General features: G+C 39.7%; 2 protein-coding genes across 3 annotated transcripts in view; both read right to left on the minus strand.

Moving 5' to 3' along the window:
• LOC145459365 (pre-mRNA-splicing factor 38A-like) overlaps window positions 1-20,333 on the minus strand; it is a 78,611-nt gene that overhangs the window by 25,640 nt on the left and 32,638 nt on the right. The gene's annotated exons all lie outside the window — the stretch shown is intronic.
• On the minus strand, window positions 1,353-20,044 carry LOC145458779 (kinesin-like protein KIF9). Its single transcript, XM_080337262.1, has 13 exons — window positions 19,847-20,044; window positions 19,701-19,778; window positions 11,822-11,943; window positions 11,093-11,185; window positions 8,870-9,007; window positions 8,733-8,807; window positions 7,647-7,769; window positions 7,301-7,390; window positions 6,279-6,464; window positions 4,533-4,750; window positions 3,009-3,173; window positions 1,791-1,902; window positions 1,353-1,731 (listed from the first exon to the last, which is right to left on the minus strand). Exons 1-13 carry the CDS (start codon window positions 19,887-19,889, stop codon window positions 1,570-1,572), a joined length of 1,605 nt encoding a protein of 534 aa, XP_080193388.1. The 5' UTR covers window positions 19,890-20,044; the 3' UTR covers window positions 1,353-1,569.

Here is a 20,333-nt window from a genome sequence, read left to right on the forward strand (position 1 = left end):
GCATACTGTTTTGTCTATTATGGTTATTACTGCATCGATATAATTGGTACCGTTGTATTGCATATTATTCTTGTTGCTTTCTTCAAATGTATGCATTCTGTATTTGCAGATGTTGCTTTCAAGTGTAACCATTTCATTTTATTGTTCGTCATTTTATTGCATAATATGATTGAAAATTCAATTCTGTATTGTAAGGCACACTTGATTTCTTGGAATGATCAGGAATAGGTGACTATTTATCCAAGGTGGTCAGAATATTCAGCGTTGCTACTCATACATTAGTATTGCTGTAAAGTTTTACTTGCCTTCAAGTAGAATTAGCAACTTCAGAGACATGCGGAAACTACCTCAAGTGTAGGAAATGAAGAAATGAAAGGTGATCAAGTAGTTTTGAATAGTAGATTTGGTTGATGGCTCGAATAGTTTTAGCAGAGGTGGTCACTTTGAAATTGCAGGGTGCATCTTTGTGACTATCGCAAACTGACCTGTGACACTACGAATAGGTGCAAATATTCCAAAGTGCAAAAAGTAGACTAGTTATGTTGTTGCATAGAAGTGATATAAAACACAACCTATTGAAAAAGTAGACAAAACTTACGAGTACTCCTTTCTAACCACCTGGGCTTTATATAGGCCTATGTCATATTTCAATACGTTGAAGAGGCATAGCAAACTGGAATGAAATCAGGGTGTACCGCTTGCAACCGTAGTTGATCAACCGCGGCAGTGTGAATATACGTCCGGTTGGTCGTCGCACGGCTACCAAACAGTGATCGCGAGACGTGAATGTGTGAATTGAGTCTTGCGATACGTGCGTTACGCGCAAATTATTGTGCGAACCGGGTAAGTGTGAATTCGCCTTAAGAAAAACACAGTATAGGAACACGAAAAGTTTACATCCTGGGGGTGACGTTTGCTAAGGAGCTGATCTATTTTATGATCTATTTCAGCAATCAGTTACCCAAAGAGACCGTGAGTAGGTCTGCGTGGACGGGCTGGAATTTTCTGTTAGTAATCAGCTATCAATTATGCATACATTGAATGCTATTAGGAATACGGTGCACCAATTTGTCTGAAAGACTTGAGGGTTTCACCACTCCAAAAGAGCTGAGAGCACTGGTGTGTGTAGCCTAAAGATGTGAGGATGGGTAGGCAATCTTGTGGTGTTTTGGATTTACGAAAATAATAATAATGAAAAGAACTACTAATCAGACTTGCACATTTTCAAAATCCATTACTTTGTAAAAGTCTGATTTTAGTTTGTAAACTACAACTAGAACTACTGACTTTTCGAGACTCGCGATTACAACTAGAAGTGAAAAGACTCCCTTTTCAAATCTCGCAATTAGAACTAGAAGTAGACACTTGCTGCAAGAACATTACACAACGGTATCATAATTCACACCAAACGACAACACGTGTTTTCTGAATTTTTTTGTAAATGTAAAATAATAACAAGAATTACTAACTTTGTCAAAATCAGCAAACAGAAATATTACTGGAACAAGTAAAAAACACAAGTTAGTTGATTTTCGACTAATCAGATTTGTTTCGACTAGTTTGTACGAGTCAGCTACTAGTATAGTCTGCAAGTGAAAAAGTTTTGGATTTGAATTTTAGAAGTAACGAGCGACCTTGTTCTCTCCCTTCTCTCCTTTTGACTTCCAGCGACTGATGTGTACCGTCTATCATGTGTTTCGTAGCATTCACGGCATGTGTGATGTCATGAAGCTAAAAACGGCAAGTACTAAAGAGTATTGAATCTAGAAATTTGACTCGTAGATAAGTACGGCTCGTCTCTTGCTTTGCAGGATGTTTTTGTTCTCCGACCAAATGGCGGCGATTTCGCGGCCTTTCTCCTTTTTGAATTCTTCAAACGCTTGTTGGCGATTGGGCGGTGTGCTGAAAATAAAATAGCAATCTATTTTAAGTTTGGGCTCGAGAATGTGCTGCTGGTCAAATCATAACTTTCCACAATAAATAGGAGACTCGGTGCAAGGTGACAGGGTTGCAATGACTCGAGTCGCAACTTTTCTTTGACTCGAGTCATTCTCTTAAAAATGGAATATGAGTAGACTCGCTGGATTGTTACTCGAGTCATGGCACATCACTCTACCAAGTCATGTGACTCGAGACATTCAAGACTTGATTCAAGCCTTGTGCATCAGGACCGATATCGGCGCGGGCGAAGGGGGTGAAGATGTTATAACGTCCAGTGAGATAAATTGAATTAAAATGATCAAAAATTGCACGTGAAGACGACTATTCATCATGTGATGCGAAAAAAAGGTCAACTCAACGAAAAAGAGAAGCAGAAACCGGTTTTCCCACCTCGAAAAAATGGCATCTTTTCAAGTGAATTCACCAGCTATGAGATTGGGTGCATAAATTTTCAAATGATACATCCTCTTTTTTGGATGCATAAATATGGGGGCGAAAATTCATGTCAAGATTGATAAGGGGGCGATGAGTTGCAAAAGGTCGGGACCAATGATTTAAACAAACATGTTGAGAAAAATGAGTATATTATGAATGCGAGGTCTTGATATCCCCTGAGAGTTTCGCAGAAGAGAGTTAAACCGGATTTGAACTCGAGATTGAACAGTGAATTCAATGACTTCGACATGGGTTTAAACACCATGAATTGGTGGTGAGTTGAAAATGACCGACTTGACTCAAGTAAGATTGACATGGTCACAACCCTGCTAGATGTTCATCGATAGGCACTTTCAAATTTTTTCAAGTAGTACCCAGCTATGTCTTGTTTCTTTACACTACTCAAATGAAGCGGAAAAGGTGTGTTCTACTTTTGCTTTTGCATTTTTTCAAGTAGGAAAAAGAATTTATGAAAGATAGTTTTATCAATAAGAGTTATAACCGGTTGAGTTACCAGGATTGTTAATTCCAAAAGTGTTAGTGGTCATGGCCAACAGGTTGGAAACCTCTTATCTAGTTCTTGCGAAACGAGGAAACTGTGCCGAAGTAATAAAACGAATCTTCACACAAACCTCGGTCTGCTGGCGACAACATTTTCTTCATTTGGACTTTCTGCAGATACGATGCTCCCTTCTTTTCTGTAAGATTCGCTACTCTCTGCTACACCACTGGTGGCGCCCTTACCCACTTTGGCTTCCGACTGCTGTGCGGGACTCGTTGCCCCACGGCCCGTGGGGCTGCAAAATAACAAACGTGTTGATCACAGTCTCGTCAACCTAGTCAGCATTGTTACACAAGTAGAGCAATCACTGCAAAGCTATTTTAATATAATAAACGCTCTGAAGATTTAGAAAAGTGAGATATGATTACTGCCTGACTGAACACTGAACAGCTTTGCAGAAATCGCTATTCTTGGGCATGACCTAGAGTAGCAAGGTCACATCATGGAAACAGAAGTGGTCAGTGACATAATACTTGTACTTTTTCAGAGTGCTCGGGTAGGTTTCACTTACTGGTGGTTATGATTTTAGACTACTTATAGAGTTTTCAGTTTTTGGGAGAAATTAAGCTAAAATACTTACTTCTACTTGCAGTGGCGTATCCAGGGGGGGTTTTAGGGGGTCGGAACCCCCCCTTTCAAAAACCTAAAAATTGATGTCAAATATAGCCTCTAATATTAGCTAATTTATTAGTTTATCATATTCGTTTTTACTTATGAGAAGGCGAATATGGCGTCTTAATGTTATTTAAGGGGACTAACACCCCTAAAAAATATTGGAATTATGCGCCGAATTAGTCGAAAGGATAAAATAGGTCATTATAATTCGCTAATTCTATACGAATTCTGCGCTTGTTCAGCTACATTTCAGCTGTGGCAATTGCTGACGTTCTCAACTTTCTTCCCTCGATTTCTCTCTCGCCTTGCTAAAACGAGAGACGCATTTTAGGAAAATCTAATCTAATTGGCCGACGCGATACGTAATTGCAAAGACGAAGTTGTCGGCAATCAACATCGCTCGCGAATTCGCTGCACCTACTCGCCTTGAAATCCTAATTAAGAATTGCACGCAGTGTGTTGATTGATCAGCGAGACGCAGACACGACGGCACCAGTACGACAATGCTATTCTCAAATCCACATTGTATTCGCGATTATTGGCGAGAAATGGCCTAGGATTGACATTCACATTTCAAAATACAAGCCTAGCAATCCACGTTCCCGATTGTTAGGTGGCTTGCTGTCGTCCAAATACAGGCCTATGTTGTCGCTGAACGGGAGAATTGAGTAGGCCTAGTAGTAAAGTTAACCTAATTATATCGGCTGACAAGTTTCTCTGTCGATCAAGTTATTATCCCAGTGTGTACTCTGTATTAGTTGACTGACTTGCGTGCTTGCAATTAAGGTCTAACTATCACCATGTTGTGGTTGTTTTACCGATATTTCTTTTAAACTGTGATATTGACTCGATATTATTGTCAAACCAATCATGGCCGGGCGCTAAATATGATAGATGCCATATTTTTGGAAGATCGGTTTTTATCGGTACTGGCACAGCAAATCAGTCGACTTTTAATACAGACATCACATTCTCAGTCTACAAATCCTCCCTCCCTCCAGCTCTGGTCGATTTTCTTCCGCTCTTGCGCTTGATAGCCGAGGTTGTGGGCAGCTGTTGGGCAGCGACGGCGGGTTTGCCGGTACTTTTGCTGGTTGTGGTCGGCATGCCAATGCTGGACGTTGTGGCAGTGACCGCCGTGTACGCGCCTTCTCCCAAGGTAGAGAGATTGCCGTCTTCGTCACAAGGAATTCCTGACTGAACACAACGTCATGATTTCTGCCATCAATTAAGGTTGTCATGACTCAACATTTAGTCGAACTGTGCATGACCCGGCAAAGTCGTAACTGGGAAGAATAGTGTGGTTAGGTATTTCGTTTATTAGTACTGTTACTTGTGAAATAAGGCTAGAACCTAGAGTGCGTAAGCTAGTAAAATATTAATGGGAGGCAGTCGATATCACCTGAGCGTAGTTTTAAAAAAGTAGTCTGAACATGCCTTGTTCTCAAAACTGAACAGCGAACTCAATGACTTGAACTCGGACTCGTGTCATAAATAATACTGTGACTCGGACTCGAACCTCTGTTCGCTGACTTGGACTTGACTCGGTGCTGAATTGAAAATGACTCAACTTGACTTGAGTCAAAACGGTAAAAGTGAGACTGACTTGTGACTCGGAGCCTTGTGACTTGCTTACAACCCTGGAATCGAATCTCTCAGGTACCGTAATTTTCTGAATATAGTGCACCCCCATGTATAATACGCACCCTTAAAATGACGTGTATATTCTGGGAAAAAGCCTGTACCCATGTATAGTACGCACCCTACATTCGCAGTACATGAATATTGAATAGTTGCGTTTTAGTACACCATGTTGTTCTGTTTTGCGATGTCACTGTCGAACAATCATGACATACTGATCGCTAATCATATTACAATTAACGGCATTGTCTCTAAACGAAAGTAGATAGTAGCCAAAACCTGTGAGGTTGGCGACGCGATAGTTCAGGCTAGCGACACACATCTTCCGCAAGAGACCTATTACAATTACAGATGCGATTGCTCAGGCCAACGGTTATCTCGGGCGCACCAGTCCTGTTGGAGATGCGACTGATTACGCAAGCGATTATATCTTGTGCACATGGCCTCTTGTGTATGCTATTGTTAAGGCCTGTCGTTGATGCGATGAATCAACAAGGATTGCCGCGCACGCTTGTAGCAATCAGCGACCTGATTTCGCTCGCGTACAAACTGCAAACCAACTCAGCAAGAGATCGTGTGCTTTGCAGACGACTCTCGTTAATTAGAAACACGCTTTTCGTTAATTGGCAACACGCTTCTCTATTTGGCAGCGCGTTACACTCTATAATACGAATTACGTGGGGCAAATGGCTAGAGGTGATGCACGATTCAAACAAACATGAAAAAAGTTGTGGATTTCAAGTTTTTGATCGAGGGATTTTTTTCCAAGGCTTGCTGTACCCATGTATAATACGCACCCCCCTATTTTAGGGCAAAAAATCGGTAAAATTTTGCGCATTGTACATGGAAAATTACGGTACTCGAACCCTGCCAGAACTAGTTAGCCGTCATGGTCAGCTAATAATAGAGAATGGAAAGGAATATTGTATATCAACAATCGTATCACAGAATATCAAGTCGTTGGCATGAAAATGAGAGTCATTCGAGTGGCTCAAGCATTCATTACTCGAATATTCAGGTTAAATTCAATACACCGACATGATTCAATTCAAGTATACGAATGTACTATGTAAAAATGACTGACCCGGTGCAGAGCGGCCAGAACCTCTTGGTTGCTTCGATCGATAACAATATATTTCTTGCGTAGCTTAGCCAGGGTTGCCTCTTCCATCGCCATGACAACTGAGCGAAATTGTGAGAAAACCGCTTTGATTTGACGAAGGTTGTTGACGTCGATTTCGGTGGTGTTGCCTTCCATAAATTTACGAACCTTCAGCGGATATTGGTTAATGAATTAAGCGAGTACATACTGTTAGCTCTGGCCACAATGTTTCGATTACTCTATTCCGCCAATTCATTATAATAAGGATGCGAGTCGAGTAGTGGGAGATGGAATTTTGGAGGACAGAAATGATTTTCATCTTGCGCCCAACAGTTAATTTATCAACGAAATTATACTTTGGATAGTATTTTTCACTGTGGAGGGCGGCAAACGTTGATTGGTCGCATCGCGGCATACGAAACATGTAGTACACAAAGTTACATCCTTAGTGGAAATGTCAGATCCGTGAAGTCGTGATCAACTCACGGCACTTTCACATTGCATTTCGTTAAGTATGGATGATGTTCAAAGTTGAAAGGGGCAGGGCAACCATAAAGCCAGTTCCACATCATATGAAATATAATCTGCTATCTTCTCAACCATGCCAATTTCATTAAACTTTGTGACAACGATGTGGGTTGATAACTTCTACACAGAAATGCCATTTTCATAACGTGCGAAGCTTTGTACCACATATTTTGTACGCTATAATACGACTAATCGAGGTTTCAATGCTTCCACAATGAAAATTAGTATTGACTTTCATTTTAGTTTGAAAAAATAATCTCTCACTGCTCGTCTTGAAGCATGAGAATTAACACTCGATGAAGACGAGAGTACTCGAATCATTGCGCCCCGCCAAAATGTTTTTAAAAATATAATAAGTAAATACCTTCAATAACTGATTTGGGTACAAAAAATGAGGAAAACAAAATTTTTCAATAATGATGCTATCAAGTACAGCAGCACAATTTACGATTCGTTGAAAGGCTGATTTGCTTTACCTGTTTGCGTATTTCGTTCATTTGACCTTCCGTGATAGGATCATATTGAACTTGGGGATTGTTGGACAATGTGTTGTGCATGCTCAGTTCCTGGAAAGAGATTTAAGTTAGTAAGTGCTACAAGTATGCGAAGGCACTTGACAATTTGAAAAGTACATGAAATTTGTTACTGGCCCCCATTCACAAAAACTAATTTCAACTTTTCGAAAATTCAAAGTGTAAAAAGTAAGTAATGCTTTGTTACTGACGCCTTCTGCAGAAGTCCTGATAAACAGGCGCATACCATGTTTTTCCATTACAGGCTGCAAAATGATCTACACTACATAAACTTTCACCGTGTTCTCACGTCTTTCAAATGGTTGATCTCCTTCTTGAGCTCCTTGACGAGAATCCACGGATCGTAACTCACATTCCTGGCAGGTTGTACCGCAACACGCTTCATTCGCATCGAAAATCTCAGAGTGGACAGCTGCAAATAAAGCCCGAGATATATATCAATTTTAGGAGTATTGTCAATAGCGAATGGTAGTGATCAGGGCTGGGCTTGATGATTCGAGTACTTGAATCAGAATCGGGTATTCATTTTACAGATTCAATTCACAGCATTGTCATAAATTGCAATGAGAGGTATGATTGAAAAAATATCATTAATGTTACTTAGAACTGTCATTCTATTCTTTGTGGTCGCATGAAGGGTACATATGTTAACGTTGCAGAATTTTCATTCTCGATTTTGCCCAGCCATAGTACTGATACTATCTGATACTAACTTTTGCACTTAGTACAAAACTGAAGTAAAATACAAGCGATGCAGCATGCTTGTACTCAGACATGGTCAAAGTAGTCAGCGACCCGGCGTTACTACTCAATTACAAGTAGAAATAGCGATCTCCAATTGGAAAACGAATTGTTTAAAAATTACTCGGGTAAGTAGTTTCAAAAAGTTCATTTGAAACATGGTCAGATACTTTTAGTAATTCATTCCAGGAGGCAACTTGCGAAATTGCAGGTGCATCTTTAAGACGAACGCAAAATAACCAATGGCACTACAAATGATGAAATTTTTGAAAACGAATCAGTCGCCGTGGTTCAAGGGCTATCAATCCTTATATCAAATTCAAGGAAGTAAAGTAAATGTAAGTGAGAATCATCGTCATTGCTATTGCATCTGATCGCACTTATTAGAAGTAATCGATCACACTCATTTGCAATACATAATCATTATGTTTTGGTTTTAAAGTATGTGAAAATCTGATTTCATTGACTCTGCACATTTCATTTTGCGCACCAGTCATCTATAGTAATGTATTAGATGTGTAGATCGACGTGTATTGACGTATTGTGGTAGATGAGCGATCATTCCACCATGTCTGACCAACATTGTACATTCCGAAAGCACGTTGATAAAATGTTGAAACAAATGCAAATGTACTGTCTCCTCCAACTGGGCTTCTTCCCCATAAACATTTGCTATCAGATTGGTGCAGCATCTTCCTCCGATTGAGTCCTGAAACAGGGATTCAGCAAATCCTAAATCCATCAAGATTTCAACAGAATTTTGAAAGCAACCTTCAAGGCATGCGTTAGTTTTGTTTGACGAAACGGAACATAGTCTCTTCCCTTCTCAGCAAGTGTAATTATGGTTTGTTCAAGGAAGCTCAACGATTTGTTGATGTACATCGCCTCTCGTTGGATTAGACCCTCTGACTGTGAATGATGATAACAAAATAGTACAATCATTTTGTAATTTGCGATTCACCGTAGTAGGCTACTGAAGTAAGTAGCTCCAAAAAGTAGATTTGGTTGAGGAGTCACACATATTTAGTGGTTACTCTGAGCTGAACTGGAATTTTGAAATTCCAAGATGCATTTTGCAACAACGCAGAATCACTCATGATAAATAGAGCAGTGTTTGAAAATCTATAGTGTTATCGTGATACTAGGAGATATCGCGCAGTAGTTATGATAACAGTACTTTGCTACTGACCGCTTCTGACAGACAGACAGACAGACAGACAGAAGTTTATTTCCAAATGCAAGAAAGTATCGCGGTGAAATGGTGGTCAGCGATACGACCATCAGGTCTTCAAGTCAGCTGGTCACCTTATACAATGTAGTCATATATGGGCCTATATGAAACATCAATTACATGTAACCCATATATACAGGGTTGCCATACCGTCCTTATTTCTAAGATTTGTCCTTATTTTGAAGGTCCACGTCTTAGAAAACTCAACTGTCCTTATTTCTAAGAAATGTCCTTATTTTCGACTTGTGTCCTTATTTTGTCTTATTTTCAACCACTACAGAACTTCAATCGTTTTCCTCTGGTATTCGTGTTGCATAATATTCATAAATTATGCTTTTGTGTCGAGATTTTATGACATCATAAAATAAAGGAACTCTTGTGAGGTACTCACCATAAGATTAGACTTCTAAGTGGTGAGATACCTCGGGCCGAGAATGGTTTCGTCTGTACCAAGTTACCACGGCGAACGTCATTTTAGCAGTAGGCCAAACAGCAGTACCAGGTTCCTGCTGTTTGGTCTACAGCAGAATAAGCTCAAGCTCTGGGGAAGGCAGCATTTCTTGCGTAGTGAGAAAATGAGCAGTGCAGTCGACACATTGGTTAAAAAGTAGTAGGCCTAAAGCTATTATTCATTGTTAAATTATCCACATGCGCACATAGTTTTAGCTACTAATAAGGCTAAATCTGATTAGTAAAAATGAGCAGGCGTAAAACGTTTTTCGTGACGATATCAAAGAGAATTCAAAGATATCTAACGAAGTTTGAAGGGCGAGTGTTTCGCACATAGCAAAATCTGCAATTGTGACATTGACCTTGAGGCCATAGGAATGACCGCTATTTCAACTCACATCACCCAAAACACAAGAAGTGTGTCATAATGATTAATTTGAGCCAATCGATGAATAATTTTTCCACAAGTCGATCAGCACCAACGACCACAGACGACAAGGCAGCTGCTGCAGCGGGTACCCGGGCATTCCATACTGTCAAACTCCAGCAATCATTCCTGACCAACGATTGCACATCGCAATTGTTCAAAACAATATTTCCGGATTCCAGCATCGCAAATAAATTTTATTCGGCCAGGACCAAGACCACAAGCATTGTTACTCGAGTTCTTGCTCCAGGATTTTGTCTGAGCATGGTGTATAGGCATACGGCCTTTTTTCATCTTGGTTGACGCCTCTAATCCCAACGAGGTGGAGACGTTTGGTTTATCACCCTATGGGGGTGGGGGGGGGGTCAAGACCAGTGTTTTTTTAGGGGAGCTGACGAAGTGCTGTTTCGGCCCAGGTGAACCCAGATCTGAGCTCTCGTGAGATCCATGAACCACTTTCTAATAACAAGGAGTTACTGGAGCAGATTGTTTCTGGCGAAAAGTATGGAATGTGATGTGCCATGGCTCCTACAAATACAAAGTACGTTCAAAAACGTTTTTTAATGCTAATCTAGAATTTTTCGACTGTCCTTATTTTTGGGTCCATGTCGATGGCAACCCTGCATATATATATATCTATAATTAATGAGTGGAATATGACTGCTGTCAATCTAGCTATATAAAAACAACAGACATTCGGTGACGTCCATTGAGATCACTTTCCATCAAGTCTAGTAGTGGATACATAACATGCCAATTTCGAAAGTAGGGTCACTACTTATTCAACTATATGATTCCCAGGCTTTTTTTTCGATGCCATCTATTTTCACTACATCTGAAACCGAGATTTCTTATCATTTACAATTTTTCAACCCCTGGTACTCACCCCGGTCTTGCTGATTCTTTCGGACCCGGCCAGGTCGACGAAATTCAATTTTGAAGTCACATATCCTGCATTTGACTGAATTCTTGATCTGGACTGTAAAAATAGTTTTAACAATTGCAATCGATTTCCACTGAGATTTGGATCAGTAGCAAAAATCTGCTATGGATGAGATTCAAATTTGAGAACAATTTTAGGGATTAGTATATCAATGTTAATGGTTTTAACGTTCACGTGCCAAGCAAGACAATATCTTTAAGCTTATTATGCAGCATGTAGGGCTTGAACCACTTTGCTTTTACAATTGCGTGTGATGTTATAAATGAGACTTTACGTTGCCGTGTAACATTACCTGCCAGTACCTGCTGTAGTTAATTTCTGTTTCTTTCCAGCTGAGTTTTTCGTAGCTTACTGTATATTTATTCCACCAGAAACCCTATCATTACCTCTGTTAAGGCTATTTGTTGCGCTATTGCAAGCTTCAGTGCTTTGCTTGTGTGCAATCATAAGCAGGCTAAACTTTATGAGACTGCGATGATTACTGTGAAGCAGATTTTCTGACATTGTGGCAGATCATGATCACTCTCACCAGGTCACTAAGACTATAGTATAAGTCATACACAAGCCAGGTTCTTTCAAAAATGAGAAAGTGCTTTAGTACAAGTATACTAATGAGAACGATTCATTTTCGATACTGCACTACACACACAAAGCAAATTGAAAATACCTTACTTCAATATGAAGGGTGAAGATACTGTGGGATCGTGAAGAGTTTTTGTTGAGAGAATGAGCTGCGATCACGCGATTCGTTTCTCCTTCGAATAGGAGATTGAGTGCTTCTCCCTCATTGGCAGCTGTCAAATACTACAACAGTGAATTGATGCAACTTTCAGTGACATATCAGCTGGTTTTAAATGTAAGCAGCAACCAGATGATACAACTCATCAGCAAGTAATGAAGGATGGTATAACCGGATGATAATTTATCCATTGTAGCTCAAAATTGGCAAACAGTGCACCCATTTAATAAAACATATGGACTTATAGACGTTTTTTGAATATCCACTGGATATTTGCAAGTAAATAAATGGGTCACATCATAAGGTACTTTTTCTAAACACTTATCAAAGTAGCTTGAAAGTTTTTATTAATGGCAGCAGTTTCAGGTTGCCCCGAATGATATAGGCTACTCTTCAATTGTATGCTGAAGTTCTGTACCTCCAAGAAGCTCTTTGAATGATATAACCGGTACACAAGAAATACAAATCTAAAACATGATATTCACTTCTGCTCGATATGTATAACAGAGCAGAGCATACGCTGATAACGTGTGACAAAGGGGGAGAGGAGGCCAAGATAAGACACTTTTCTGCGCGCCACTCAAAGAGTAATGCCTTCTGAGGATTAATTTTGGTACTAATGGAAAGCCTGTGATCTGTACTATTTATGACTATGGCTTAAGTTATATTGAACAACATACTGATGGATTTCTTGGCTGTCAAAAATCCTTGCTAAAATGTCTCAACTTACCCCATGGTGAGGGTAAGATGAGACACACTGTGTTCAAGATGAGACAACAAGCAATTCTTGCTCATTACACCACCAATTCATCCCGAATGATGAATCAACTAGCAACACCATGGATAAAATTTAATTATCATGAAATAATTCACTTTTAAAAAGAATTTGTACATCATATACAAATTTAAATCATAACATATTTGAATAAAATATTCATATTTATTCCCGAAGCTTTTCGGCTGACCCTCGTCAGGGGATATCGTCAGCAATATGGCGAGAATTCGAATAACTATGTTAAACAACAATATATATCGCTAATTATGACGTCACACAGAAAATATACAAAGTTAGGAAAACGAGAGAATTGAAGCGTTGGCATGGAGCGAAGCAAAACAAGTTAATGCGCGATTTTCAAATGATGTACAAATTCTTTCTGTTGGCATAGACTACGTTGACTCATAGTGATGATGGTGAACTCAAGAACAGACAAATGAAATAAAGTGCGACCCTTAGCCAATTAGAGAACATGTCCTCGTGATAGTTAGCAGCACATGTATGATTTTCTAGTAAATGCTTGCCGATAGAAGATTTTTGACCCATGGCCTGGTTATGCTCGAGAACAAGCGGATTGTTTATATGCTGCAATTTCGAGATATAAGATTTGACAGACGGTGGGATGTGTTCTTTAATACGGTCCTGCAACCGTTTGGAAGTTCTCCCTACGTACCGACAATCGCAAATTTAAATGACATCGAAATCCAATGGTCCATGGGATCCAGCAACAATAGGAGTTTCGTTATTATTTTGTCTTGTAATGTCACATCTGGTCAACTACTAGATAAATAAATACATTAAGTGTGCCTTCAACAGTAAATTTTGAATCTTGCTAGGTTTTCAATAGAAAAGCCCTCTGATATCCATGTCCCAACTTAACCCCATGGTTTTGTCTCATCTTACCCCCACACAGGGGCGTAGACAGGGGGGTAGAATTGAAGAACGTTCTACCCCCTTCCAGGCTCGATTCTATCCCGAAAATCCCAAGTCAACGCTATTGCTATAACAACATTTCTTTACATTATCGCCTAATTTCAATTTGCTGCGCGCGACGCCGATCGCTGATTACATGCCTTTTTCTCGTCGATCTCTCGTCTATGGAAGCGCGTCTATGCAAGCGTGAAAGGGGCATTGTTAGATTTTTCTCTTGACGAGGGTTAGCGATCAGCTCAGAGATGCCACTCCTGGGTTTTTCCACCCAGATCTGGGTTTTTCGAGCATCACCTGGGTTTCTGTGTTTTTGTGCTTGAAATCTGTTTTTTTTTCAACATCGTGTTAGTCAGGTCAATTTTACGGCGCAAAATTGATTATTAGATTAGTAAGATCTTCTAATGTCGACGGATTCCACTGTGATTGAAACGGCAGAGTCCAAAGAGACCCATTTACTATTAAAATGAGAGGTCTTGGCGTGATGCGATAGAGCAGAGGTCTCAAACTCAAATGTGCTCGCGGGCCAATTTCCTATTTTTGATGGCACCGCGGGCCGCACCACCAATAATAGGGGAATTCAATGTATTTCAAAATAGGCCTTATTTCCGGGTTTCGAGCATAGGTCTACTCCTGATAACTAGGCTATATTGACATGTCATTACGGAAGTCTAATAGAATCAGCGTTTGATTTTACCTTCGAATGTTGGAACAGATCATGCAATAACAACTTGAACATAATAAATCTGTGCAATAACAATAGAAATCTGCTATCGCCGAAGAATCCGTAGGTGTTACAGCTGTGAAGCGTAGGCTACGACTAATGCTCGTCACATTAAATTGGCGACAATAACATATATAAAAATGCCCAAGATGACACGGGATGTAACCAACTATATCAAAGGGGAAACATAATGCCTATGTCGGTTGCCATACCTCCTACATCAGCGGTTCTCAACCGGGGGTCAGCGGACCCCTGGGGATCCGCGTAGCATTTTCAGGGGGTCCGCGAAGCCTCTTAAGTTACGACATAGTTGATAACCTCATTTTCATTTTTTTTAATTAGGAAAATCACGAGGCAGTTTCGCTTCATTACTAGTAGAACTCACATAAACAGAATGGCCGTCTGATATGAAATATCCTACTGCGCAGATTCATTTTAGTTGCTAAATCGCTAATAGCTTACTGATACAAATATTTTGTTGTGTGGAGGTGTCTTGTTGGAGATTGTGTAAAAATTAAAAGCTTGATTAGTCAATCATGGTGACTTCGAAACGTTTATAAAAATCCTTTTTCTCCTGTGATATACCTAACCATTTTTCCATAATAACTTCGAGATGAGCTACTAGATAGAAATGATCAGGCTGGATGGTATATGTTCAATAAAAAAATTAGTTTGTCAATTTCGGTGCTATGTTTGTTGCGATCACAACCAAATGGATTTTCGAAAGGGTTACGTGTTACGTTACGTTATTACATTCGCCATCACCTCTCTTTGTGAAAACGGATTTTCAACACTCGTTTATACCAAATCGAAGGCGCGTATTTTCAAGACACGACCACGCATTTCAAAATATTCAGCTTCAGAATTCGCTTCAGTTTAAATTATTAAAAGTCTTTCCAATTTCTACATAAATAAAAGGCTATGATGTTTTTCTCAAGAATGGTCAGTGGTCACTTCGTTGCTGTTCATCACTACAGTTGTTATTTGCAGGGGCCAGGAACGGTCGCACGATAAAAAGAAAAAAAGCTAAATTTGAAGTGAAACTTTGGGGCAGTTGCAGAATTTGCTTTGAAATATTTCTACATAAATAGTACGATTTATTTTCAAGAAAAGTCATTTTGTTGCTGTTTATCACTAGCCTACAGTTATCATTAGCAGAAGACAGATGACGGTTGCACAATAATAGAGCTCAATTCGAACTAAAACATCAGGGGGTCCGCGACGGTTCAAAAGGGGTCCGCGAACACAAAAAGGTTGAGAACCACTGTCCTACATGCTTAGATATCTAAATAAGCTACGCAACGCAACTACGGCTTTTTGATATTTTACCATTTCTCCTACCAGTTTGATAGTTTGTTCATAGTGTCCTATATGGTAGGCTTACCATATTTTGGAAATCTAAAAAGAGGACACATTTTCAGAATTTTGAGACTAGCAAAATCGGGGAAGAATTCTCAAAAACCTGTGAATTTTTCCGCATTGCTAGATGGATGACTAAAAAAAGGTCATCTTTTCGCTCAGAGCTAAAATCACCGTTTTTCGCTCCGAAATACCCGCCGGAGCGTCACATCTGTGCTAATTCACGGCATATCACTCGCAATTTGCTCTAAATCTGACCTAAATTTTCAAAAAAAGAGGACAAAAGGGCGTCCTCCGAGGACACTTTCAAAAAAGTCAAAAAAGAGGACAAATCCTCTTAAAAGAGGGCGTATGTTAATCCTGCTATATGGTGTGGACACAAGCAAATCTCATGACTCAGTGAAATTGGTCTTTGTCACACTTTGGTCAAAGGCAATTTGACGGTAATTTTTGACCGGCTTGTCCTGCATTAGCCTAAATTTGATAAAACGGGTATCAATGGAATGCTATACCACGGTACTGATTGCGAAAATATCAATTTTATTCTGTTCGTGGCCCTGGAACTCGCCAAAATAAGCCTCAAATATTGCATTGTAATTGGGTTTGGTAGTGTGACGCAGCCATGCCGCCGTCTGAGCAGCTCAAGAGCAAATGCGCACGAGAGTGAGAGAGCTCAATCGCTTGCGTAACAATGGCCAATACGCTCGCATCTTGCGGTGGTCCTCGCCTGAACCCAGACGTCATTGCTGCATCACAATACCAAACTCACATACAATGCAACATTCGAGGCTTATTTTGGGGAGTTCCAGGACCACGAACAGAATAAATTTATATTTTCGCAATCAGTACCGTGGTAGCAATCCATTGATACCCGTTTTATCAAATTTAGGCTAATGCAGGACAAGCCGGTCAGAAATTACCGTCAAATTGCCTTTGACCAAAGTGTGACAAAGACCAATTTCACTGAGCCGTGAGATTTGCTTGTTTCCACACCATATAGGACACGATGCTTTATTGCGTGCGTGGTTGTACCAAGTCACGGCATTCCGAGTCACAAAAGTCCTTCTCTGATTGTAACGTTTGACGTGACGAGTACGAGTAATTCTACAGAGGGTCGCGCTCAAGTTCAAATCACAATTTTCAGTCACGAATCATCAACGGGTCATGTTTTACCATATTAAACAAGTAATGTCACGTAATAGTTGATCTTCCACTGATTGGTAACTATTGAAAGTGATGCATTAGTGAAGTTTGATGAGTAGTTTGAGGCTTCTGGAGTAGAATTTTAAGTTCTCAAAAATTGGTAGAAAAATATTGTCGAATACTTCGAAATGTAAAACGCCGTCGCGGGCCGCACAAAATGGTCTCGCGGGCCGCGTGTTTGAGACCTCTGCGATAGAGCGTCATTGAATACTGACTACTAGGTCGCAGAAAGTCATGTTCACAGGGCAACTCTGATTTAGGACTTGAAAGCTACCGGTAGCGCTGCAACAAATTCGTTGTGTGTCAGTAAATACTATGTAACTGCTGTAAAGTATGCAATTTATGCACATGGAAAGACCAATTGTTGATCTAACTAATTTACCATGTTGACATCAGAGTATATTCACTTTCAACAGGGACACTCAAATAGAAACATTTTGGGCAACCAGGCAAGTTATTCAGAGTGAGAGGGGTTTGTTAAATGCAAATGTACTCTTAATTTCATGATTTGGCAGTTTTTTTTTCGACTAAACATCCCAGATAAAAGTGTTTGTCCCAGGTTTAATGAATCAAAAGCTATTTTCAATCTCTCTGGTCAGCTCGCAGTCACTATAGAACTACCCTACAATCATCTTCACGATACATGGGGATTAGCATTGTTACTAACATTCCGAATATAAAATACACTACATATTGACCCCATACCGAATGCCTGGTAGCAATGTGCCGAGAGGAAAACATCTTATTTCGATGGATTTGCTCATTTTACTGACCAACATGCATATTATAGTATGGAAATGAACTGTTGGGATTTCAATATCAAGGGCTAAAACTTCTTCTATGTCCGTATAACTGTCATTGATGACTCTCAGTCATTGTTTTACAGCTATATCATAGAAATTTGGGTGAAAATAGAGGATCTGGGTTTTTCTGGGTTTTTTTAACATCCAAATCTGGGTTTTTCCAAACTATCTCAGTGGCATCTCTGGATCAGCTTAATCCCTTTATTCTGAATGCAGTCGTCGCGCAATAATCACATTTGTCTCGTAGTTCACGCGTTGTTTTCTCATCAACAGTTCATTGTAAACGATAATGAACATTAACAACATGAAAATAACAACTTATAACTGAATGAAATCATGTTTTAAAGCAATCGCATCTGATTCGTGCTTTGCCGAACTCGAGCCTGTTCCCCAAAACAGCGTGAAGACACAATACATTCTATTCGCATTTTATATTTGACGCCATTGTTGTGCATTGTCTTGACCTCAATCACCATGTATACGTCATACTAGATTATGCCTTTCGTGATCGGTATCCCACCGGGACGCATTCAGCCTTCAATAGCCGCGCCGAAACTTGTTTGAGATTCCCTCGCTTTGCGAATAAGTCATTATTCACACGCCGGTACAATTAGTATATGCGCCATGTTCGAAATGAATGGAATTAAAACGCCTGAGAAGACGTTACTCTTACACGCGAATTGAATCATGTCAAAATTCATGAAGATATAACAGATTCTGCGATGATAGATTGTTCGTCGTGAAATGTTGTTCTGGTATTGTTTCAAGGTCGATTACTTATTTGAATACAAATAAGATCTCCTGCACTTTCACGGGATGAGCGCGTGCGCATGGTAACATGATCCCTGTGCAAGTTGTTGATTGCTAACACGATCCCCGTGCAAGCTGTTGATTGCTAACTCGCTTTCAGTAATTAGATCTGCCAATTAGTCACGCTTTCACAAAGCCGTAAAGCGTACGGAATACAGAAGTCGCTATCGTTAAGGTATGACGCATAGAGGCTCATTCTGCCCCCTTTATTCAGTTCTACCCCCTTTTTATCTTGGCTGGCTACGCCCCTGCCCCCACACCTCAATTATTGTATAAACTTGAATAAAAAAAATTTGTCAATCACTTGTCAGAGATAAGTGCATGATTACACAGCTAATATCGAACTCAACCAGCTCCAGTAATGTTGTTTTATAATATGAAGTATTATGATAGGTATGCCCTTACAAACATGAACTCACATAACTGACATAGACATAGATAGTTTTGGGCATTTTTCTGCCCAACCTCAAATTTGTTTGCTTTGTTAATATGGCAGGACTATAGAATGACATTATGGGAACAACATAGTCGAAGGAATCTGTCCATCAGAAAATTTTTCCATGCAAAAATTGCATGTCTCATCTTTCCCCGTGTCTCATCTTGGCCTCTTCTCCCATAATAACTCTATTTTGTGAGAGCAATTTGCAAAAGCAACCTTCCTGAGTCATATAAAAAAAAAACTAACTGACACAAAAACTTTACTCTCTGCATTATAATTGGGGCTGGGCACAATGAATTGAGTATCAATTGTAACGATTCGAGACAAGTAGTGACAGGCGATTTTTTCGAGTACTGAAATGATACAATCCATTTCACTGCACGTTCTATTATCTACGAGAATTATAGTTTTGGTACTATTGCCCAACGCGGAAGCTTTGAAATCTCAATTGCGTGTACACGTAGTGCAGTTCGGAACTACCACAGTAAGTGCAATGAAATACAAAATTTATTTCTATGTGATGTAGGACGATCAATATATTATTCGTGGTCGCATAAAAGGTACATATCTCTGAACTTATCACATCATCCATACTGGTATGATTACGCAAAAAGTGATGCTCTAACACTCGATTCGGAATCGAATCACTGATGTATTCGATTTCGTCCAGCCCTAGTTATAATATGTATGATGAAATACGTATCCCTAACAAAAAATAAACACATGAGAAATAGCAAAGCAATTTGTACAATCCGATTTGGCATTTACAAACCTTGATGAAGAGATAGGCCTTTAATGCATACGCTGCCGTCTTCCGCATCAACTATCGTCATTGCCTTGTAGGATTCACCTTGACAAAACACAGCGTCAAAGACAGTAAAACAAATGTCCGCTATCAAGCGTTAGATTACAACTCACTTGGACCTGATGAATCTGGCAGCGTCGAGAGCAAGTCGAACATGGACTCGTTGTATATTTCGAGGTAGGATACACGTACAGCGACCGCACTGTCCACTTGCTCTTCAATTTCTTTGAAAACCTATGGCAGACACAACATATTCACAAGTCTAATTGCAAACAACAATGAATTCTATCAAGCCAAAGATTGATCAAGTGAACTAAGCTTTCACATATAACTGGTTTTAAAAGAGTTGTAGGCTACACAGCTTGGTGCATCACTCAACACATTGTGACGTGAGCCAAGTCCAAAGTATACCATGAGTCTATATCATATTGTGATGCCAAAAAATTGTTTCAAATTTCCAAATCAATTTAAAATTGGATGCTTGATTTCTATCGTTCACGGTCGATTGTCCAATTCCTTGCATTTTGCAAATGAGATATAAAATTAAAATATATTTGGCTGGCTGGCTGTTGAAAACCACTGACCTAGCAATCAGATTAC

Source organism: Botryllus schlosseri, chromosome 16 (assembly GCF_051294905.1).
Source record: "Botryllus schlosseri isolate E-star chromosome 16, Bs_hap1, whole genome shotgun sequence".
NCBI lineage: Eukaryota > Metazoa > Chordata > Ascidiacea > Stolidobranchia > Styelidae > Botryllus > Botryllus schlosseri.